This window comes from Bos taurus, chromosome 17, assembly GCF_002263795.3.
Source record: "Bos taurus isolate L1 Dominette 01449 registration number 42190680 breed Hereford chromosome 17, ARS-UCD2.0, whole genome shotgun sequence".
In the NCBI taxonomy this organism is placed as follows: Eukaryota; Metazoa; Chordata; class Mammalia; order Artiodactyla; family Bovidae; genus Bos; species Bos taurus.
The window spans coordinates 73,101,350-73,123,673 of NC_037344.1; the positions used below are offsets into that span (position 1 = coordinate 73,101,350).

At 62.3% G+C, this 22,324-nt stretch overlaps 1 protein-coding gene across 5 annotated transcripts; it reads left to right on the top strand.

The window, feature by feature from the left end:
- Positions 1-4,442: 4,442 nt before the first annotated feature.
- Positions 4,443-22,097, top strand: PRODH (proline dehydrogenase 1). Of its 5 annotated transcripts, none has more exons than XM_024977055.2 (15): positions 4,443-4,723; positions 8,330-8,538; positions 12,832-12,866; positions 13,152-13,301; positions 14,589-14,653; positions 14,901-15,017; positions 15,389-15,468; positions 15,900-15,981; positions 16,355-16,447; positions 16,874-17,020; positions 17,482-17,657; positions 17,864-17,962; positions 20,844-20,963; positions 21,224-21,312; positions 21,611-22,097. In XM_024977055.2, exons 1-15 carry the CDS (start codon positions 4,451-4,453, stop codon positions 21,796-21,798), a joined length of 1,923 nt encoding a protein of 640 aa, XP_024832823.1. In that variant the 5' UTR covers positions 4,443-4,450; the 3' UTR covers positions 21,799-22,097.
- Positions 22,098-22,324: the final 227 nt, after the last annotated feature.

The following is a 22,324-nucleotide window of genomic DNA, read 5'->3' on the forward strand; positions in this document are numbered from 1 at the left end:
CTCCCGGGAGACCCCACTGGGCCCAGGCACTCGCAGATACCACCAGAGCAGCTGTCACCCCCATCCCTGGAGAGGCCAAGCGAGCCCCCTGGAGAAGCCGGATGGGGCTGGGGGTTACCATCACTGGGCTGGACACAAACGGCGTGGCCGGCCCAGTGTCACCAAGAGTCCCGGCTTCTGGTCAACCTCAGGGGACCAGGTGGCGTGTCACATCCTGCTCAGACTCACGGGGTGTGGGGGGCACCCAGGGAGGGCTGCAGTGGGGGGGACCGAAGTCACAGCTTCGCTGGATGGCCTTGCCTCTGAGACTTGGCCCAGGACCTGCTGGCCGCCCACAAGGTCCAGGCCCTGGTGCCCAGCCGTCACCCCTGGGGAACGACCATCACACAGGATGCTCTGGGTGAGGGGCACTTCTAGGTCCACGGCCCCGGGACGGATGGGGGCAGGGTATCCCCTTGCACACAGGAGCCCCGCCTGCCACCTGCTCATCACCAAGCCCTGGGATCCCTGTGGTCCCCCTGGCCTGTGGGAGACCTGGTTTCTGCAGCTTCTCCAGCCCTCCCAGGGGCCACCCGCAGCTAGGAGAGCAGAGCTCCGGGTTGTCCGGTGGGCCCGGGGCTTGTGCTAAACACCCTCAGAACCCACTGAATCTTAACAGTGATCCCCACAGCAGGGGCGGAGTACGGGTACTCTCACTCTCATTTCTGGCGGAAGAGGCCCCAGACCCTCTCTGGCCCAGAGCCATGGCCTGCGGCCTCATCATGCAGTCCCTGAGCTCCTGGCACAGGTGTGCCCGGGATGCAACCTGACCTGGGTCACCACTGGCTGCTGTTCCCCTGTCAGGTCATTCTGGTCTTTCTTTACATGACATGCCTGCCCTGTCCTATTAGAGGTGTCTGCAGTTGAGCCTACGGCCCTCTCCCCGGGCAGGCCCTTCACTGACCTCAGATGCATAGGCTTAGTAGGCTGGCTCCATTCTCACACCCTTCCTGCTGATACCAGGGGCTGCAGGTCCCCTTCAAGGCCTGAGCCAGGGCAGGCGCCCTACATGCCTGCCTTCCTGGCCTGCAGACCCCCAGTCTGGTGTGGTGACCCTTCCTTTCAATCCTGCAGTGGTCCCTAGGCAGGTTGTTCCTCCCTGCTGGGTCTCAGTTTCTCCTGCATAAACCCGGTCAACAGTCACAGCTCCCTGGGTGGAAGATTGTGATTGCCATGCTTGCCAGCACGTAGAAGACAGTTTTTACAGAGAAAGAATCAGGGTTGGGGAATCTGAATGCCTTTCCTCACACATATTGAAGGGCTTCTCTGGTGGCTCAGTGGTAAAGAAATCTATCTGCCAATGCAGGAGACATGGGTTTGATCCTGGGTCAGGAAGATCCCCTGGAGGTGGAAGTGGCAACCCACTCCAGTATTGCTGCCTGGAGAATCCAGGACTGAGGCGGGCTGCAGTTCATGGGGTCACAAAGAGTTGGACAGGACTGAGCGAGTGATGGAGCACGTGTGCATGAGTGATTAAAAGTCACCAGACAGAACGGCCATGGGGTGAAGAGTGACGCCCATGCAACACAGCAGTGTGTTCTGGGATGGAGCAGACAGTCTCAACATCAGGGGACGCAGTCGCGTTTTAGTAGCTGAGAAAAATGACAAATTCCAGAGTGAAAGGGAGCTCGGGAAGAATCTGGGAGTGCCAGCAGGGAGTGGATAAGGGGATGACATACCCAGGATAGAAGTTACACTCCGGGGGAGCAAATACTGGCACTGTTTGGTACAGGCTGATAAGAGGAAGACAAACCCCAAATTAAACAAATGTGAACGAACTCCTCTGTGTGTAGACAGAGCAAATATATCAGTAGAAATGGGTGCAGAGCAAAGCAGCAAACAGCCATAAATCAGAGTGAGTTCCGACGTGGAGCTGTGATTTGGGCAGACCAATATTTCAGGAAACATGGGTAAGAAGCAGCTGGCAAAATAGTAACTTTGACAGAGTGTCAACGTCCTGCTCACTGAACAAGTGGAAACAGAGCGCTCCCCAGGCATCAGTAGGAGACAACAGGGAGCAGGAGACTCCCAGAGGATGTGCGCTCTGGGAAGAGCCGGGCGCACGACGTGGCAGAGAGGGGTGGGCGAGTATCCTGAGCCGCTGGGCTGGCTGCCCACTGAAGTCATCACCCAGTTGCTCCCTCCCGGACCCCTTGGCCCTTCCGATGGGCCCTTCCCTGGGGCTGACCATACAGCCACACTGCTGAGATCCCAGGGGTCTGACCCTTTCAGATCCGCCTCAGCTAAGCTGGGCGATGGGAACCAGAGCTGGAAGGTGGGAACCCAGAGGTGACGTCAGACAGTGAACCCAGCGCGATCCCCGTGCGGGAGGCAGGCCCTGGGGGACTGGCCCGGGTGGCTGGGGTGGTGCCAGGCCCAGCACTGATGACCACACGTCTGTGCTGCCTTGTCTGTGATTTGGCTGGACTTCTCCTTTGTCAGCTGTGTTTCGCCCTGGACTCTACCCTCTATTTCCTGAGTCAGAGCAAGGGTGGAGCTGTCAGTGGACAGGGGCACAGGAAGGTCAGCCCTTGAGCGAACCTGGCATTTCACACGTGCTGTCATTTTGCCCAAATGTGTGTGTGATCAGTCTTCTCCACTCTCAGCGCGGTGAGCTGTGGGACCCCAGGATGCCAACGAACCCCCGACCCTGGCCCCTAACACAAGCTGCACTTTGTCCTGGTCACACGCAGAGGGCTGGGAGTCTGGTCCTTTGCTGGTAACTGGGTGCAGGTGTTCCTAGGGGAACACAGCCTGGACCAGCTGGGCGCATCCAGCCGAGGAGAGACTGGCACCAGCGGGGTGTCTGCATGGAAAGCCAGAGCCAGGGTGCCAGGTGAGGGCTGGATGCACTCCAGGGAAACCCAGGGTTCAGGGCGGGGCCCAGAGGACGAGTCCCCAACCCTGTCACCAGCCTGGAGCCCGGTGTCAGACTTCCCACGTCAGACACGCTCCTTCCTTCAATAAAGACACATCAAGAGGCAGCTGCAGGGGGAACACAGGTGCCTGGGCTTCAAGGGCAAGAGGAAGGAGCTGGGGTCTAGCCAGTGCCCAGCTTGGGATGTATGTGCCTGCTAATGGGCCCTAAGGAGGAGGGGGACAGAGGGAGGGGGCTGGGTGCAGGGGCGGGCAGCGGGCACAGGTGGCCGAGAGCAGCGGGCAGCCCTCACATAACCCGGAGCTCAGAGGAGGGCCTGGCAGACTGACCAGCATGGCGAGAGGGAAGGTGGGAGTAGGGGGTCTGGCCTCTGGGGGCCGGTGACCCTGGCTGAGCCAGCAGCCTTGTCCGGATAGCAGCAGGGAGTCCCTGAAGGGTTTCGGGGAGGAGGGAAGCTTATCCATGAAAGGAAAATGGGGCAGTCTGTTGGCCACAGCCAGCTCACAAGGCTGGCCTACTCTTGGGGAGCTTAGTTTCTTTCTTTCTTTTTTTTTTTAATATTGCTTTCTTTGGTTGCACTGGGTCTCAGATGCAGCTTGAGGGATCTAGCTCCCTTACCAGGGATCAGACTTGGGCCCCCTGCTCTGGGAGTGTGGTGTCTCCGCTCCTGGACCCCCAGGGGACGCCCAGGGGAGCTAAGTTTCTGAGCTGATGGAAGGACCCTCAAGTCCCTGACCCTTGGGCCTTGACTTGCCCGTCCCCCGTGTCTCTCCTTTTTTGTCTTCAGCTCCAACAGGGGAAAGGGGGGAAGAGGCCCGTGACAAAGTCGAGAAGCCTCCATCAATGTGGACGTGATGATGGGGTCCCCAGGGGACATTAGCAAGCTCTGGGGGAGGGGTGCTGCTGGCGTCTGGCACAGAGAAGCCTGGAAGGTGCTGCTGAAGATTCTGTGACACACAGGACCGCCGCACAGTCACGCAGTCCCCAAGTCAGGGCGTCCAAGGTGAGCCTGGTGGTCCATGCCTGCCCCTTGGGTGGGCGGTGGGACCGGCAGGGCGGGAGAGAATGGAGTTGGCAAGATTCCTTCAGCGCTTGGGCCTTAGGCCAGGGAGAGGACGGTCGGAGGGAGGGTTTCCCAAAGCGCCTTTACACTGGAGGAGAAGCAGCATCACCCTCGCCTTCCCGGATTCTCCGCAGACCCGGAGTCTCAAAGCCCAGATGTGCACGTGTGCATGTGTGCAGGGTGGGCTCCAGCGGAGCAGGAGAAGAAGCCAGGGAGGTCAGCCAAGCAGGCGGGGGTCTTCTCTGAGGCGCAGCCTCCCGCTGAGAAGGCGGGGCTCGGGTGCACGTGGAGTGGCTCCATGGGCGGGGCCTGTCAAAGACTCGCTCGGGGCCGGGCGCGGGGGCGGAGCCTCGGGGAGGGGCGTGGCGCGGAGCTCGGGGCGGAGCCTGGCGGGGGCGGGGGCGGGGGCGGGGGCGGGGGCGGGGCCGGGGCGCCTATTTAAGGAACCCCGGCGCTGGCGGACAGCAGCCATGGGTCTCAGGCGAACGTCGTGGATGCACTTTTCCGCCCTCTGTCGCCGCGCCCCGCTGTCTACCGCGCCGGCGGCCCGAGAGCAGCCCGCCGCGGGCCCGGGAGCCGAGCCCGTGTGCGGGCCGGCCGAAACCGCGCGGCCGCCGGTGCCCGCTGTGGACTTCGGCAACACGCAGGAGGCGTACCGGAGCCGGCGCAGCTGGGAGCTGGCGCGCAGCCTGTTGGTGCTGAGCCTCTGCGCCTCGCCCGCGCTGCTGGCGCGTCACGAGCAGGTGTGCGGGGCCGCGGGGCGGGGATGCGGCCGGGCCCCGCGGACCTTCACCCGTCTGGGAGCCGTTACGAGGTTTCAGGGTGGAGAGCGGGCACTCTGGAGCCCGTGGCCGGGAAGTTAGGAAGGGAGGTGTTTCCTGCACGCGGTTTTCGGGCAGTGAATTTTATCACATGTCAGCTGTGGGTGGTTGTTCAGTCGCTCAGTCGTGTCCGATTCTTTGCGACCCCACGGACTGTAGCCCGCCAAGATCCTCTGTCCATGGAATTTCCCAGCCAAGAATATGGGAGTGGGGTGCCATTTTCTACTCTAGGGGATCTTCTCGACCCAGGGATCCAACCCAGGTGTCAGGTATTGCAGGCGAATTCTTCACCATAGCAATTAAAAACAAAAACCAGTCTAAAGTTTAAGCTGTATAGTGCCTGCAGTAATACACAGTGTTCACTTGAGATTAAAATCAAATGTCATCTGCTTTGCTGAATAGGTAGCCTGGCTGTGTGTGGCTCATAGCCTGGAACCCCAGAGTTCTTGGAAGCTGGGGTCCCCACACATGACCATCGTGAATAGGCAATGTTGAGAGAGAATATCTGACTTTCGAAACTTGAGCACAATGACTTTGAAAAGTGTGAGGGATTTGGGAAGTTAAAAAGCAGAAGTGTCTTAGCCGCTGTTGTCAGGGTGACCCTGGGAACAGTTTAAAAGCAAGGGTCCAGCTGGTGCTGAGGGTCCTGAAGGCTCTGTGTGCAGGTGGTGTTGACGTCTCAGTGAGGCCGTGTGGAGGGCACCTTGGCTCCAGGGAGAGGCCAGGGAGATTGCACCCAGGAGGAGCACCTAGCCACACCTTGGGCAGAGGTGAAAGTGAGGCCACGATGGGTGGGTGGTGAGGGCAGAGTTAGAGCTGGGTGGCTTTGGAAGGGCTAGGTTCAGAATCAGCAGAGAAGCCCACACAGCTGGAGTCCTCGAGCATTGCGGGGGATGACAGGAGGGACAGGCCAGCTCCACTGTCCCTCGGGCGTCTGCCTGGGGCCAGTGCCCCTAGACCGTGCTGTGGATGCTTGGAGAGCAAGGTGGCTTCTCCCCTGGTGCTCTGCCTGTGCCCTGGGGACATGCTTAAGGAGCCCAGTCACTGTGGGCGGTGCCCTGCCCACCCTCCGGGGGATCTGCCCACTGTCGTCCTTGCTGGTGGTCCTGCTGGTGACAGTGACCTTGGCGCCTGGTGCTGGAGGAAACCGGGCGGAGACTAGACTGCGGAGCTTGTGGGCTGCTCCCCAGACCTGGTCCTTCGTATAGTCTGGCCTGCAGCAGAAATTCCTCCTGCCCAGCCAGTGCAGGTCTGTGCAGCTCCTGCCCCAGGGAGTGTCAGCTTGCAGGAACCTGGTTTGAGCTGTGGCATTGGCTCTGGACCCAGTGGGGGCCCGCACTTGCCCACAGGGAGGCCTTTTTGTGAATGGTTTAGAACATCCAGGTGTTCTGTGATGAAAGCCTCTGTGCTTGGGTGTGAGCCAGCGCCGGAGAGCCTGGGGGAAGGGTGTGGGCAGGGAGGCGAGAGAACTGGCCTTACCCGTCCTCACGTGTAGGCATCTCTGAGTCTTTTACAGTGTCTGCGTTCCTGGTGCAAGTTTCTAAATCCATGAAGGATGCTGCTACCTGGGGAAGAGGTGGGGCTACCTGGTCTCGGGCGGAGCCACCTCAGGGCACACTGGGCACCAGGATGAGCCTACAGGCTGCTTTGCTCTGGGCTTTAAACCGCCAGCCCTGCCCCAGTGCTTCCATCGCCCTCTGTGACAGGCTGGCCTCTCCCGTGCCAGGGTGGGACCTGGTGGGGCCTTCAGAGTTGTTGCCCCTGACAACACAGGGGCACAAGGGGACCAGGAGGTCCCTGGACCACACTTCAGCATCAGCCCTGCTCCTGCTCCTTCAGTGAGTGTTGGCTGGGGCTCCTCCACAGTAGCTGGGTGGCTAGGATGGACTGTGTGGCCTGTACAGCCTAGATTATTTACCCACGTCCATGCCGTGTTTCTGACAGTCCTCGAAATCGGCATGTATGATGTCAGGGATTTCCCACAGCTGAGTGCTGGCTCTCAGGTCCCTGATTCTGCCTCGTCTGCCTCTGGGTTGAACTGGGATTTGTTGGAGACCTGACTTGCCCTTCAGTGAGGCTGCCCAGGCCCACAGCCTCCCTGACTTCTGGCCCAGGCTCCTGGGAGGCGGGAGAAGGCTGCCCTCCCCCAGCTTGGGGCTTTCACTTTCCATTTCCAATCTTCCTTATAAAAACAACGAGATGCAATAAAGTCAGACACTGGGCAAGGCTGCCAATGGGAAGAGGTGATGGCCTAGAAACCTTTGCCCTCGGCATGCCATGTGGCCCCCTGAGTGTCTGTTGCAGTGCCAGGCGCAGGGCAGCTGTGTCAGCCTTGGGGTGGCGTGGGCCGTTTGATGCTGGTTTGGGGATAAAGGCCTGTGACTCACCCATGCTTTTGCTCGGACTAGAGATGGTTCCCTGAGGCCTGATCCCCATAAGAAAGTGGGGTTCTGTTATTCACTGGGGTTGAGAAACCATAGACTGTCCCGGTCTTGGAGTTGGAGGTGGGACAGGGATTCCCGGACAGGTGATGGGTGTGTCCTCCAGCAGTCACCCCTGCCCCCTATCCTGATTCCTTCCCGCCTTGTCACCTCCTTGCCTGGCAGAGCCCTCCTCTTGCCCTGTCCGGCACCCCCTCGCCCCCATTCTGAATCCTGTGAAGGACCTTGCCCCTCCCGCCTTCTGGGTCTCCCCACAACTAGGAGGGGAGTCCCTCCTCTGTTTCGCTCAGCCTGGAACTGCGCTGGGCAGGAGGCACCTGCTCAGCCCATTTGAAGGAAGATGGCAGGAATTTGGGGTGTGGTGCTGGCGGGTAGAGGAGAAGGCTGAGTGGTTTGGGTGGCTGTCTTCCCCTGGGGCTCGCACGCCTGGGCTGCTGGTCTGCGGTGGACGCATGACTGTGCCGAGCCCCCACTGGCCCCCCGTCGGCGGTCGTCTCTCAGACCCTTGGGGGCAGTTACCCGGCTCACTTCTGGCCCATGCTGCCTCCAGCGGGACTCGTGCTTACTCGGAGTTCTGTGTGTTCATCTGTTCAGCACCCACTGCAGGGCCAGCCCCTTGCCAGGCAGTGTTTTAGGGACTTGGAATAAGCAGTGAGCAAAACATTGAAAACTCTGGGTGCTTGCCTCCGAGAAAGTCACACCAGTCCCCGTCATCCCCAGCCAAGGCGTGGATACAGACAACGCTGTGAACTCACCGCTGCTGTTCCTGGAGAGGCCCGCCAGTCCCTGTATCCACCCAGCCGTGGTCAGGTGGCTGCCATGTGCCTCCGGGTTCACCTGTGAGTCTGCAGGGCAGGAGAGGGGTCAGAGCAGCGCTGGGGACCAGCCAACTCTGACGAGGAGTTGGGGACAGCCAGCTCCTACGAGTGGGAAGCAAGCCATTCTGGGTGGTGTGGCCGTAAAACCAGGGCCCTGCGCCGAGTGTGGCCCTGGGGAGCGTGTCAGGGCTTTGCGTGACCTGGGAGTAAGTCCTTCCGGGGGCCAGGAGCCCAGGTGGCCCTGGACAGCAGCTCCCCTTGTCTTCCAGCTGCTGCATCTTGCCAGGAAACTTCTGGGGCAAAGGTTGTTCAACACGCTGATGAAGATGACCTTCTACGGGCAGTTTGTGGCTGGCGAGGACCAGGAGTCCATCCGGCCCCTGATCCAGCACAACAGGGCCTTCGGCGTGGGCTCCATCCTGGACTACGGTGTGGAGGAGGACTTGACGCCTGAGGAGGCTGAGCGCACGGAGATGGAGTAAGGGCCACGCGACGCGGGCAGGACTGGCCGGGACCGCTGGGGGAGCTCCGGCCGCCTGACCTCCACAGCCCTCCTGGGCCTGCCTGGGGTTGGGCCTTTGTCCCGTGAGGATGACGGCCTGAGCCTTCACCAAGGCCTTGTGTGCCCGAGGCTGGGGCTGGCCAACCCTGGCCCCTAGTCTGATCCACCTGGTTTGGGACAGTCTGCAGGCTAAGGATCATGGCTGCAGTTGTAAATGGTTGAAGCAAAGCAAGAGTAGTACGTTGTGATACGTGAAAACTATAGGCTGCTCTCACCCTATGGGGGCGGCTGGCAAAGCTGAGTGGCCGTGGCACAGACGGCCACACTGGCATCGGTCGTCCTCTGCTTCCTGGTGAAGCATCTCTTCAGAGGATTCTGGCCCCGAGGGCGGTCCCTCTGCCTGGCCCGAGACCCTTCCTGATTAGCAGCTGGGATCCTCCTGGCAGCTGTGGAGCCTGCCCGGGGCATCCGAGGAAAATGGAATGTGCTGGCTCTGTGTGGCAGGCCAGCCCAGCGGCTTCGCCAAGGTCACTGACTGGCTGCAGGGGTCTGTTCTCTGGGCAGGGGGTGTGGGGGCAGGAGGGCACCCCCCACCCTGCTCCTGGGCCACAGGACGGGTCCCCCATTGGAGACTCAGGCAGATCCAGCCCTTGCTTTGCAGAATGCCTGCCTGGTTGCTGGGCTGGTTTCTGCTCCCCTCCAGGCCAAGCCGCGCTGAGTCAGCTGCGCCTGAGCCAGTGAGGGTGGGGAACAGGCTTTCTGAGTCGCCTGCCCCATCTCAGGTTTGATGTTTTCTCTGGCCAGGGGCAGGGAGGGGATGGGTCATAGGAGACTCCAGCCCTGGGAACGGAATGTCCCAGTGGAGCCGCTGCTCGATTGGCTTGGGGAGCCAAGCCCCTGTCTCTCAATTTGCTGTCGTGAAGGCAGGGTTCTCCAGCTCCGCACCCCCTGTTCCCGGAGACTGGTGGCTGCCTGGGGCTGCCTTTTGAATAACTAATGGGCTGTGTCCCATTGGGTCTGGGTGGGGGTTGGTGGTTTCACAATGGAAGTTCTTTCTCTGGTATGAAAAGCCTCCTTTCCCCCGGGCAATTCGCCCTGCAGGGGAGCGTTGGGAGGCGGGGCTGGCCGCAGGCACGGAGCTTGTGACCCTGGGCTGCTGGTCCTGCCGGAGCCCTGCTGGCTGGCCTCTGGGCCTGAGCTGCGATCCCTTCCTGTCCTCACGTGGCGGCCTGTCTGCAGTTGTCTGGCCGCCCCTTGTGCTCGGTGGGGCCGGGCTGAGGGTGCAGAACCGGGCTCGTGGGCGCTGATCCAACATCCGGCCATCGAGCTCCCGTGGGGGGAACAAGCGATCACAGGCCCCTAGACCTTGCCCTGGGAATGATGCTGACGCCTCTGCCACTGGGACGAGGGGCCTGGGGGGCTTCCCAGGGTGGGAAGCGGGAGGCAGAGGGGCCATCCAGGCAGGGTGGACGGTGGTTCCCAGAACAATTGTTAGAAGGCGGAGGCCAGGGTCCTCACTCCAGGAGAGGAGCCCCCCAGGGCACCCCCAGCCGGCTAAGCACCACGGGGCGGGGGAGCAGGGTGAGGTTTCCTCCCGATGATGGGCTATGACGGCGGCTGGGACAGTGCAGATAGCAGATATGTCTGTCCTGGCTGTTCCAGGCCTGGCCTGGGTCCCCAGGGTGAAGATCGCGGTTGGGGTTGTGTGTGGGGTCTTGGGTGCTGCCTGGAAGCAGGGCCTGGGGCCGCCAGGCTTTTCCGTGCTTCTCTCCTGCCTCCCACATTTAATCAGGGCAGAGCTGGTATTGTAGCCATGCGTTCTGGGAAACAAACTCAGAAGGACAAGGCAGATAGTGGAGTGCAGTTTATTACACCGGTGGGCCCAAGGCAGAATCTCCTCTTAGCCAAGGACCCCGACCAGTCTTTGTGAAAAGCTTATATACCCTAAGCGTATAAGGTTCCCTGAAACTAGTCTGAACAAAGGAAAAAGAAAGATACAACCCGTGATTCATATGCCTTAAGCCTAGGTAGTTAACAGTGGACAATTATCAGTAGGCTTGTGGTCATACCCCAATAAGCATAATAGAATGTATGATTCTATTTGGTTACACAGATAATTAGGGTATTCTTTTAGGCATGGAGAGCCCTGGGGCTCCTCCTTCCAGGGGCCTCCAGTTGGTATGTCGTTTCCATAGATACTGGGCATATAGTTCAAAGTCTACAGTCCGGCCCAAATTGGAGTCCTGCTTTCAAGATGGAGCCTGTTCTGTTTTCTCCTTCAGTGTGGGGGTGGCCAGCGGGGTCTCTCCTCACCTCTTATGTGTGTGCATGGTCAGTCGTGCAGTCGTGTTTGACTCTTTGCAACCCTGAGGACTGTAGCCCACCAGGCTCCTCTGTCCATGAGATTCTCCAGGCAAGAATACTGGAGTGGGTTGCTATTTCCTTCTCCAGGGGATCTTCCCCACCCAGGGATTGAACCTGTGTCTCTGGAGTGTTCTGCACTGGCAGGCGGGTTCTTTACCACTGCGGCACCCCCACCCCCTCACTGTTTATTTTTTCCTAAAAGGCATCCAGCCAGCAAATCTGATGTAGAGCTGAGCTTAGAGATGGCTGAGGGCGTGGCCCGGGACTTCCTGTCATTCCTGCCATTCTGTCCTGTGCCCGCCCTTCCTGGTGCACTTTTGTTCCCTTCTCCACATCTTGGGCCGTGCACATATGTGTGCACGTCTGCATGTGTGCTCACATGTCTGCATGTTTGTGCGCACATGTCTGCATGTGTGTCTCTGCACATGTCTGTGTGCTCACGTGTCTGCATGTTTGTGTGTACACAGGTCTGCACGTGTGTCTCTGCACGTGTGTGTGCACATATGTGTGCACGTCTGCATGTGTGCTCACATGTCTGCATGTGTGTGCGCACATGTCTGCACGTGTGTCTCTGCATGTGTATGTGTACACGTGTGTCTGCATGTGTGTCTGTGTGCTCACGTGTCTGCATGTTTGTGTGTACACAGGTCTGCACGTGTGTCTCTGCACGTGTGTGTGTGCACGTGTGTCTGCATGTGTGTCTGTGTGCTCACTTGTCTGTGTGTTTGTGTGTACACAGGTCTGCATGTGTGTCTCTGCACGTGTGTGTGTGCATGTGTGTGTGCATGTGTGTCTGTGTGCTCACGTGTCTGCATGTTTGTGTGTACACAGGTCTGCACGTGTGTCTCTGCACGTGTATGTGTGCACGTGTGTCTGCATGTTTTTGTGTGCATGTGTGTCTGAAAGTGTGTGCACGTGTGTGCACACATGGCTGCATGTGTGTGCATGTGTATGTGTGTGCATGCACAGAGTGTGCTCCCCCTTCTCCCCATGCTGAGATGACACCCCCTCCCCCTAGCCTGTCAGCTGCCCCTTTTGTCTCCCAGAGGCCCCACCCACTTGCAGGCCCGCTCCAGAACCACAGCCCTGTCCCCCCAGTGCTCTCTGCTCAGGCTGGGCCCTGGCCCCACACTGCAGCTGTGTGGCTGGTTGCTTCCCATGGTTTTGGAGCCTGGCTGGGGCTTGGAGGGCAGGTGGCTGGCCGCTACCTGGGACTGTCACTGGCCCCAGCGCTGGGGGCCTCTGAGCGACGGTGTTCCCTCTGTGGCAGGTAGTCGCCTGAGAGGTGGACTCTGGGCTGCGTGCTGACGGAGCAGGCCCGAGCCCCCACAGCCTCGGTGTGGATGGGAGCCGTGGCATCCCTCCACCCTGCCAGGCTGCATCTGCGGTGCCTCCTCCAGGGTGGCCTAGGGTCCTGCCCTCGGGAGGACCTGGGTATTCAGGTGTGATGGCCGGGCCGGCCAAGGGAGGGTGGATGCTGGAAACACACCTTCGGGCTATGGATTCAAAAGTAACCCTGTGGCACTTGGGTGAGGCGGGTGGCGTGAGGGGAGGGCAGGGGGGCGGAAGCTGGCGGCCACCCTGTCTCGGGTCGGCCCGCCTTTTCCTCTCAGGAAGGACCCTCCCAGGCCTTGGGCTGTGTGTTGCTTTGCTTGCCTCTCACCCACTGTAAGGAGGGGCTCCCTGGGGGGAGACTGGGGTGCAGGGCTTGTTGGCGGCCGGGCCCTGTCTGCCAGGCTCAGAGGAGATGACCCTGGAGGGTGGGGTGGGTGGGGCCGGGTGCTCCCACCTGGCAGGTGAGCTGCCCCCCTCTCGTCGGTGTCTGGCTCAGCGTCCCCCTGCCTGCCCCTCCTGCCTGCCCTCTGCAGTGGGGGCCTGACCCTTCCCATCTCCTTTCTCCTTCAGGTCCTGTTCCTCAGCCTTGGAGCGTGATGGCTGCGGTGAGTCAAGGGGAGCCAGTCAGGAGTGAGCCCTCTCCCCTCGCACACACCTCTTGCCTTGGGACCCAGGGCTGCTACTGCAGCTCCAGCCCGTGTCCCCAGGTGCCCTGGCAGGTGACACGCCCTCCTGGCCTTCCTGGGCGCCTGGGCTCTGCCTTCCCCACCTGGGTGTGACCCAGGCTGAGTCAGGGAGCGGGCACGGGCCGCTTTGGAGGCAGAGCGGGTGCAGCTCCGGCAGGGGCCATGTGCAGGGCCGTGGACTCAGGCTGGCACACCCGCCCCCAGGTGTCAGTAAGAGGGAAAAGCAGTTCCAGGCGCACCGGGCCTTCGGGGACCGCAGGGACGGGGTCACCAGCGCCCGCACCTACTTCTATGCCAGCGAGGCCAAGTGTGACAGCCACATGGAGACCTTCCTGCATTGCATCGAGGCCTCAGGTGAGGCCTGGGCGGCCCCCGCTTCAGGGACACTGGGGGGCGAGCTCGAGGCAGGGGCTGGAGCGTTCACCCAGGCTTTGGTCCGCGTCTTGGTGGCTGAGGTCAGGAGGTGGCCTGGGCTCACACACCCAGTCTAGCCCGTTGCTTCCTGAGGAGCCTGGCTGGCCCCAGGTGCCCAGATGCGGACCTGCCAGGGGGCTTGGATCTCGTCACACGGCGCTTGGCTTTGCCAAGGGCAGCACCGTCCCAGGGGCTGCGGCTGTGCCCTCCCGGATGGAGATGCTGCCCCACGTGGCCCTTGGGCAGGACCACCCCCTCGCGAGGCAGCTCAGCCGGAAGACATGCAGGCCTCAGTGTGCTTCAGTCTCAGAACCCCAGCGGGTCCCCAACGGCTCCCCAACAGCTCTCCTGTTAGGGCCCCGACACTGTGAACACTTCAGGGACAGGATGAGGACCACCCAGAGGCAGCCTGCTGGGGTCAGCATCGGGCACCTGACTGGTCGCATAGACAGTGGCTGCCTGGTGTCTGGGGCTCAGGGCGTCTCCTTGGTTCTGGCCTGGGGACAGACGAGCAGAGGTGTGATCATGGGCTTCCAGCAGCCAGACAGGAGGGACGGAGGCTGCGGAGCGTGGTCTGCCTCCCGGCGGTGCTCTGCGGGCGAGTCTGTGTCCGTGTGCCCTCGGGGTGGCCCTGGGTGCCGAGACCACTGGAGAGGAATCAAGTGGGCGAGCGTGGGCAGGCCTCCCCTGCTCCCTGGCCCCCCTGCCTTCCTGACCGCACATGGCCAGCTCCAAGCCCTCTGAGTGGCCTGCCTGCCTGCGGGGGCGTCAGGGGCAGCTGTGCGCAGGGCGTTCACGGGCCACTCAGGGTTGGTGTTTCTGCCCTGGCTGGTCACCCGGCCCAGGTGTCTGGGTCCTCGAAGGGCCCTCCCCTCCCGCTGCTGCCCCCGCAGCCTGAAATTGCCAGGTAGCCACCAGAGCCAATTCCGAGGGCCAAGTGGCCCGCCCGGGCCTGGGGGCGAGGGCGGACAGGTGTTCTCCCGGGAGGACAGGTGTGCTGGTACCACCGACTGTCTCACTGGGTGGATCATTCGAGTGAGATCATTCTCTTTCTGGGGGTCTCGGGGCTGGGTGTCGTGGGTAACCCATGGAAGGTGTGGCCCCGCCCACTGCCTGCAGCCTCCTGCATGTTGCTGAGACATGTCCTGACTGGAGTGGCACAGATTCTGGGCTCAGAGTCCCCCTAACCCCCAAGGCCCTGATGGCTCTTCCTGTGGCTTCTCACAGGCGGAGCCAGCGAGGACGGCTTCTCAGCCATTAAGCTCACAGCTTTGGGGAGACCACAGTTTCTGGTGAATGTCAGAACCCCCCCACCCCCCCACACCCGCAGAGGATTGGTATGAACGCGGGGCACTATGAGTGTTAAGCGAAGGTGCCTTCACTCACATGCTGGTGCCTGGGCTCTGGGTGCACCCGGGTAGGCTCGGTGGGCTCAGGCTAGGAGCCGGGCGCACAGGTGGGCTTGGGGGCTTGGGCTGCAGGGGGTCCCGGGAGGGGCTCACGGGCGCCTGGGTGGAAGCTCAGGGCTGGCGTCTGCAGCTGCAGTTCTCGGACATGCTGACCAAGTGGAGACGCTTCTTCCACCACGTGGCTGCTGAGCAGGGCAAGGCTGGGCTGGCCGCTGTGGACACGAAGCTTGAGGTGGCCGCACTGCAGGTGGGCGCCCCTCCCTGGTGGCTGTGGGCAGGTGGGCCACCAGGAACCCTGCCCAGGAGGCCCAGCCATGTCTGAGTCCTGCCACTTCTCCAGGGCCTGTGTGCAGGCAGGGAGAGACTCGGCAGGCGGGCGCTGGGTGGGAGCGGGGGCCCCCGCAGGGGGTGGGCAGGCATGTGGGGAACCTTGGGGGGTGGCGGGCAGCAGGGAGAGGCCGTCTATGGAGTAGAGACCCAAGGCAGAAGGTAGCCAGGTCTCGTGCTGGTGTGAGGAGGTCAGCCTGGCATTGAAGGCCAGCAGGCAGGGCAGGAGGTGCTTGTGAGAAGGGCCGGAAGTGGGGCAGGGAGGGACCGACGCCCCCCCTGCTTCTGCAGGAAAGCGTGGTCAAGATGGGCATCGCGTCCCGGGCGGAGATTGAGGACTGGTTCACTGCAGAGACGCTGGGAGTGTCTGGGTAGGCAGAGCCCTGCTGAGGTCCCCGGGGGTGGCCGCCTGCATCCAGGTGGGGTTCTGGCTGAGCCTCAACGGCCTCTCCCGATCCTGCTAACTCTCTGCTGGGTTGTGGGACCCCCGAACCCCAGAGCTTCCCACGGAATTGTCTGAGTTCTTGAGTGGGGTGCTACACCCCGCTGTCCTGGACCCACCTGGCAGGTGGGTGGAGGGTGAGGGCAGCTGAGATCCTCTGAAGAGTCTTGTGTCTCACTTCTGTTTCATAAACAGGGGATGTACTGTTTCCATTTGTATCTGTGTTTCAAGGCAGGCCTCGTGGGGGTTGGTCTGGGGGCGCTCCCGCAGGGAGGGGCCTGGTGTGGGGCCTGGGCGTGTGGCGGGCGCGGGCAGCCGTGGTCAGGCTGCCGCCTGCTGCTGGCGCGCCTCTTCCCACAGCACGCTGGACCTGCTGGACTGGTGCAGCCTCATTGACAGCAGGACTGAGCTCTCCAGGCACCTGGTGGTCCCCAACATGCAGGTGACGTGCCCCGGGCAGCTGGTCCCCGCCTCATGGTTCCTACAGGGTCATTGTAGGGGGCCCCACGCACAGAGCCGGGGTTTCCTTGGGGAGGCACGGGGGTCACCTCGTGTGGGGTCAGACTCCTCGGGTGCAGGCCAGGCCTGCACGGGAGCCGGCGTCCTGGGGGCAGTGTGGTCCTGGGTCCTGGTGGCTGGGGGTCCCTGGGCGGGCCACTGGCCTTCACGCGTGGACACGGCAGTGGGGGGAGTGGGGCCTGGGTACCAGGCCTGGGAGGTCGGGAGGCCCTGTAGAGGGCGCCCACGGGAGTGGGCCGTGCTGGCCTAGGGGCCCAGGCACAGAGCCCGCTGTGACCGGATGGCCCTGCCCCCAGACGGGACGGCTGGAGCCCCTGCTGTCGCAGTTCACAGAGGAGGAGGAGCGGCAGATGACACGCATGCTGCAGAGGATGGACGTGCTAGCCAAGGTGGGGTGCCCGGGACGTGCTGGGGTCGGGGGGGCACCCTGGACATGCTGGGGTTGAGGGCGTGCCCCGGACATGCTGGGGTTGGGGGGTGCCCTAAGATGTGCTGGGGTTGGGGGGGGCACCCTGGATGCGCAGGGGTCAGGTGGGTGCCCTAGAATGCGCTGATGTCAGGGGGTGCCCCGGGACGTGCTGGGGTTGGGATGGGGGTGCCCCAGACATGCTGGGGTCAAGGGGTTGCCCTGGGATGCGCTGGGATTGGGGGTGCTGGGGATGCGCTGGCGTCGGCGGGCCGCTGCCTCGGATGGGCTGGGGTCTGGGGGGGTGCCCCATATGTGCTGGGTAGGGGGGGATGCCCAGGACGTGGTGGGGTCGGGGGGGCGCCTGTTCATCCGCGCCCACACAGACCCCCTCCTGTGCGTCCCTCAGAAAGCCAACCAGGTGGGCGTGCGGCTGATGGTGGATGCGGAGCAGACCTACTTCCAGCCAGCCATCAGCCGCCTGACGCTGGAGATGCAGCGCAGGTTCAACGTGGAGAGGCCGCTCATCTTCAACACGTTCCAGTGCTACCTCAGGGTGTGTGCCCGCCCGCCCCACGCTGGGGGGTGAGGGGCCGCAGCAACACGGACGGAGCAGCTTTCTGAGTCCACTTAAAGTGCCTCAACCCCCCAGGTTTTGAGTGGCTGTCTTCTCCGGCCCTTTACGGCTTGGTTCTCTCCAAGTATCTGACGCAGGCTCTGGGCCCCTGCCCAGACTTGTGCGTGTGCTTCAGGGACCCTGAGTGCAAACCCTGGCTGGCCATTTGGGGCCCAGCTGGGTGTTTGGAGGGGCCAGGGATTGGCGCTGGGGCTTTGGGGACAGGGCAAGTGGGTGGGTGGGGTCCCGGCAGGTGCTGATGGCTTGCAGAGTCCCTGCCAAGGGGCCACAGCTGCTGGCTACACGCTGGGGGCACCCAGGCCCCAGGGAGGCTCCGCTGGGGGATACAGGCTGGAGGGGGGCCCATCCCGGTCATCCTTGACCTCTGGCGCGGCCCGCAGGATGCCTATGACAACGTCATCCTGGATGTGGAGCTGGCTCGCCGGGAGGGCTGGTGTTTCGGGGCAAAGCTGGTGCGCGGTGCGTACATGGCCCAGGAGCGTGCCCGCGCACTGGAGGTGGGCTACGAGGACCCCATCAACCCCACGTACGAGGCCACCAGTGCTGTGTACCACAGGTGGGCGGCGCCGGGCTCCCAGGGGGCAGGGCTCTGGGCGTGAGGGGCTGGCCGGGCGTTGCAGGGGGCCGGCCTCCATGCTGTTGGACGCATGACCCCAGCTGAGTGGGACACTTGCTCCTTCCCGTGGTCCCGGAACCCCGGGCGGGCCGGCGGCCTCTGCCCCCAGGGGGCTGTGCGGGCCTGGCTCACGTTCCCCCCCACAGGTGCCTGGACTATGTCCTGGAGGAGCTGAAGCACAACGCCAGGGCCGCGGTGATGGTGGCCTCGCACAACGAGGACACCGTGCGCTTCACGCTGCGCAGGTGGGTCCTACTATCCCCCCCGCCCCGCCCCGTGCCCGGGGCTGCGCTGGAAGCATGAGGCAGGCGGGGGTTTTGGGGGGCATCTGTGGCTCCTGGACCCCCCGGGCCCAGCTGGGCATCTCGCTGCAGTAGCAGAAAGGCTGCCTGCAGTTCCTTTGGCTTTTAGCATTAATACCCGACTTCCTCAGGTTTCTGATTAAAAATAAGTATCATCAGGTGATTCACACAGCGTGAAACGTTGGCAACCTGAGACGCGTCGCCTCGTTTATAGACAGCTCCGCAGCACTTTAAACTACGCTTGGGATTTAACGTGGGCTGTGTCCCCATGGGGCAGCCTTGTAAGTCACAGATAGGAATGAGGTGAAATACATGCCTTTTTATTTTTTTTGGCATTGATTTGTGACTTGTGGGATCTTAGTTCCCCAGCGCAGTGCTCAGTTGCCAAGACGTGTCCGACTCTTTGTGACCCACATGGACTGTGGGCTGCCAGGCTCCACTGTCCATGGGATCCTCCAGGCAAGGATACCAGGGGTCTTCCCGACCCAGGGATTGAACCCTGGTCTCCTGTGTCTCCTGTGTTGCAGGTGGGTTCTTTACCTGCTGAGCCATCGGGGAAGCTCCTTAGTTCCCTAACGGGGATTTCAGCTGTCCACCCAGCAGTAAAGGTGCCGAGTCCTAACCACAGGATGGGAGATTCCCCATCCTGTGTTCTTTCATCTCGTATCTCAACTGAGCGTGGACCCCACCAGGGGTTCTGGCTCCTCCGCCCACCCCACAGGAAGCTGGGTGCGTGGTGGCCTGGCTGGCCTGCACCTTCCCCAGGAGCAAGGCAGGCCCCTCTCCCACAGCGGGTACCCCTAGCCAGGGCCTGGGTATTGGAGGTGCCGGGGTGTGCCTGGGGCACTTGCTGGTGCTGCCTGGGGTGACTGGTTGTCCTGAGTGGTTCAGCAATGTCCGGCTTGGTCTTCTCCTGCCAAAGGCTGCTTTTACACAGCCTGAATCTGCAGCTCAGAGCCACGGTTTCTGATGCCTGCCCTTGCAGCCGCCTGGCTGGGAACAGGAGTGTGGAGGCCGTGGGGTGGCCAGGGCAGCCTCTGGAGTCCTGTGTGTGTGGGGGGTCAGGTGTTTCTTTGGGGTGGGGTGAGGGGCTCTGACCGGCGTCCCAGCCGGGTGGGCTCTTCCACCTCTTCCCTTACTCCCTGGGGCCTCCTTGGACACCCTGCCCCATCCTTGGATGTGGGGTGGCCAGGGGCACCCTTCTGTGCTCAGGGGAGATGAGTTCTGGCTTCCTTGACTTTGGAAGGAACACAGGATTGAGTTGCAAATTTTAAAAGCTGGTTTTTGCTTAGGCTTAAAACATAGTTTTGTGCTGGAGCCTTGATCGAGGCTGGTCCCTCTGTGCCCAGGGTCCGCCCGACGGTGCTCACAGAGGCCCTGCCGGCGCCCACCTCCTCAGGTCCCCATCAGATTCTCAGCCGCCTGTGGCTGCCTTTTTGAGCTTCAGCTTTTGGTCTCAGGCCGGTCCTCTCAGCCTGACTAGGCAAGGACCATGAGACTGCTGAAGGTGTAACTGTCCACAGAAGGCCTCCTTTCTCCTAGCTTCTGGATCGTTCCATGGGAGCTGGCCTGGCTTCCCATATTGGCCTAGTCCTGCAGCCCTAGACGCAGCTTCCCTGACCCGAGTGCCCTGCCGTCCCAGGCCCCGCAGCCTGGCCAGGCCGTTCTGGGGGAGCCTCTGCCCTGCAGGCAGGCTGGGGTCTTGTGTCCTGCTCCAGGGGCCCTGGGCCTGGAAGAGCTTGGGCTGGAATTCCTGGGGAAGCGCTGTGGTCTCTGGTGTCACATGTTAGGGACCCTGTCAAGAGAGCCTGGGTTAGATTTGGCCAAGTCATGAGCCCACCCACAGCTTGGGGCCCTGCGCAGTGTTTTGTGAGCCAGCAGGGTGCGTGGGCCTGGCCTGGGGTTGTCCTGCATCCGTGGTCAGCTGGGGTTCTGTTGGCCCTGAACAGGTTCATCTGTGGCCAGGGCAGCGAAGGGCTCTGGCTCCCAGGTCGGGTGTCCAGCAGGCTAGCTCAGGCTTCTCCACAGGTGGTTTCAGGCTTTCAGAAGACCCGGAGAGAGCAGGCCTTTGCCCGTGCCACGTTTGCTGTGGTTCTGTGGCCAGAACGAGTCAGGCCCTGCTCAGGTGTCACTGGGTGGATGGAGAGCCTCTCCTGTGCTGGGGCAGCTGCAGTCACATGGCTGTGGGCGTGGGCTGGCATGGAAGGAGCTGCAGCGGAGGGTGTGGAGGGGCAGATTTCACAGGATGCCACTTGCCTGTTCCTGGACTGGGGCTCAACCTCGGAGCCCAGCCCCGGGCGAGGGAGAGAAGGGTCTGTGGGACGCCCCTTGTGTGGATGTTCAGGGTGAGGTACACTGAGTGGTCTGGGAGCCTGGGGTGGGGCCCTGAGACAGCGAGAAGGGTGGTGGGCTCCAGGGACGGGATGGGGGTCCCGTGATGGGCCCAGCCTGGGTGGGTGTGAGGACCCAGGTGGAGGGAGGGTGGTGGCTGTGGATCTGCCTGGTCAGGAGCCAGAGGTAAAAGTGTGGGCATCACCGGTGCATAAATATTTCAAACCCTGGGGATTTTTTAAAGATCCTACGAGTGGAAGTGAGAGTAGGGAGGGTGTGGACCAAACCTGGGGCCCCCACTTCAGTGTCTGAGCGGCACTAGGAGAAATCTGAGCCACGGGCATCAATCCCAAACGCTCTGCAGTCACCTTAGAAAACAGAAGTTGAATTTGATAAATTTCAATTAACCCCACATACCCAAAACAGCAGCACTTAAACACGTTTTCAGAAAAGCAGTGAGATATTCCGCATTCTGTTCGCACACTGTCCTCAGAGGCCCATGTGTGTTTGACGTGTGCAGTGCATCTCAACTCAGACCATCCATCCTCCAGAGGCTCAGTGGCCACCAGTGGCTGGTGACTGAAGTGTGCACAGGGCAGCCAGCAAGGGGAGGGTGAGGAGCTGGGAACACAGCACTGGTACCGAGGGCTTGAGGAGGGGGTGATGGGAGGGCCTGCGCTGGGTGAGTCTGCCTCTCTGGGCAGCTGGGGGCAAGCACAGCAGGAGGGGAGGCTGGCTGGGGGAGGGGACACTTGGTGGCCTTGGCCCTGGGCGGAGGCCTGCAGTAGGCAGGACAGAGCCTGTGCCCTCACCTTACCCTGCGGGTAGGGTTCTCGGGGTGAGGGGCTCAGCCTGCACCCTGCCCATTTACAGGATGGAGGAGCTGGGCCTGCACCCCGCCGACCGCCAGGTGTACTTTGGACAGCTTCTGGGCATGTGCGACCACATCAGCTTCCCGCTGGGTGAGGGGCCTCCCCGCGGTGGGGCTGGAGCCGGGCCTTCCTTGTGCAGGGCTGGGGAGCAGGGGCAGAGCTGGGCCCCCGGGACCGGGCTGTAGCACCTCCCTGGGGGCGGAGCGGGTGAGGGGTGGGGTTGGGCCTCTAGGGTGCAGGGTTGGGGTGCAGGGGGCGGAGCTGGGCCTCCCCGGGGGTGGGGCAGGGGTGTGGGGGCGGGGCTGGCCTCGGGGCGGAGCTGTATTGCGAGGGGCGGGGCTGGGCCTCCTTTGGGGTGGGGCCTCACCACTCCCTCCCCTGCGTGCAGGCCAGGCAGGCTTCCCGGTGTACAAGTATGTCCCTTACGGGCCTGTGATGGAGGTGCTGCCCTACCTGTCCCGCCGTGCCCTAGAGAACAGCGGGGTCATGAAGGGGGCTCAGCGGGAGCGGCAGCTGCTGTGGCAGGAGCTCAAGCGGAGGCTCTGCACCCGCAGCCTCTTCCACCAGCCTGCCTAGGCCACCTGCACCCACACCTGGGCCGCGACCTCCCCAGGCTCCGGCCAACCCCAGCCTCACACCGATCTCCTTTTACACCCTGAGCTGGGAGAACCTGCAGGCCCCTGCTCTGCTCATGTGGGCTGAGGCCTACACCTGCCAGAAGAGCTGGGAGCCGTCAGGAACTGCTCTGCCCACCCCCACGACCTTGGACCTTAAGAACCACCTTCCCCAGAGTCCAACCCTGGCGCCCTGAGCCCCACACTGGGCAGCGGCTGGCTGCAGAAGCTGGCCTGTCAATAAACCACTTTTCTACAGCATCAAGCCCTCGCTTGCGGCTGAGGGAGTGGCTCTGAAGCCTGGGCGGCCTTAGGGTTGGGTTCAGCCACTCCAGCCTCAAGCGCTCCGTGCAGACCCAGCCAGGCAGGGCCCTGGACACCCCCGACCCCAGCCCCAGAGCCGGGCTCGGAGCAATGCAGACAGACAGCACACTCCGATGGGCAGGTTTCATGCTTGCCCGGCCTTGGTCTCTCCCCTGAGATCCTCC

Bases quoted from the DNA above. Each gene is read 5' to 3' on its own strand.
- PRODH (XM_024977055.2), top strand. From the start codon at position 4,451: ATGGGTCTCAGGCGAACGTCGTGGATGCACTTTTCCGCCCTCTGTCGC. The intron at 15,982-16,354 runs GTGACGTGCCCC...CCCTGCCCCCAG, and splicing joins TGGTGGTCCCCAACATGCAG to ACGGGACGGCTGGAGCCCCT. The intron at 17,963-20,843 runs GTGGGTCCTACT...CACTGTCCTCAG, and splicing joins GTGCGCTTCACGCTGCGCAG to AGGCCCATGTGTGTTTGACG.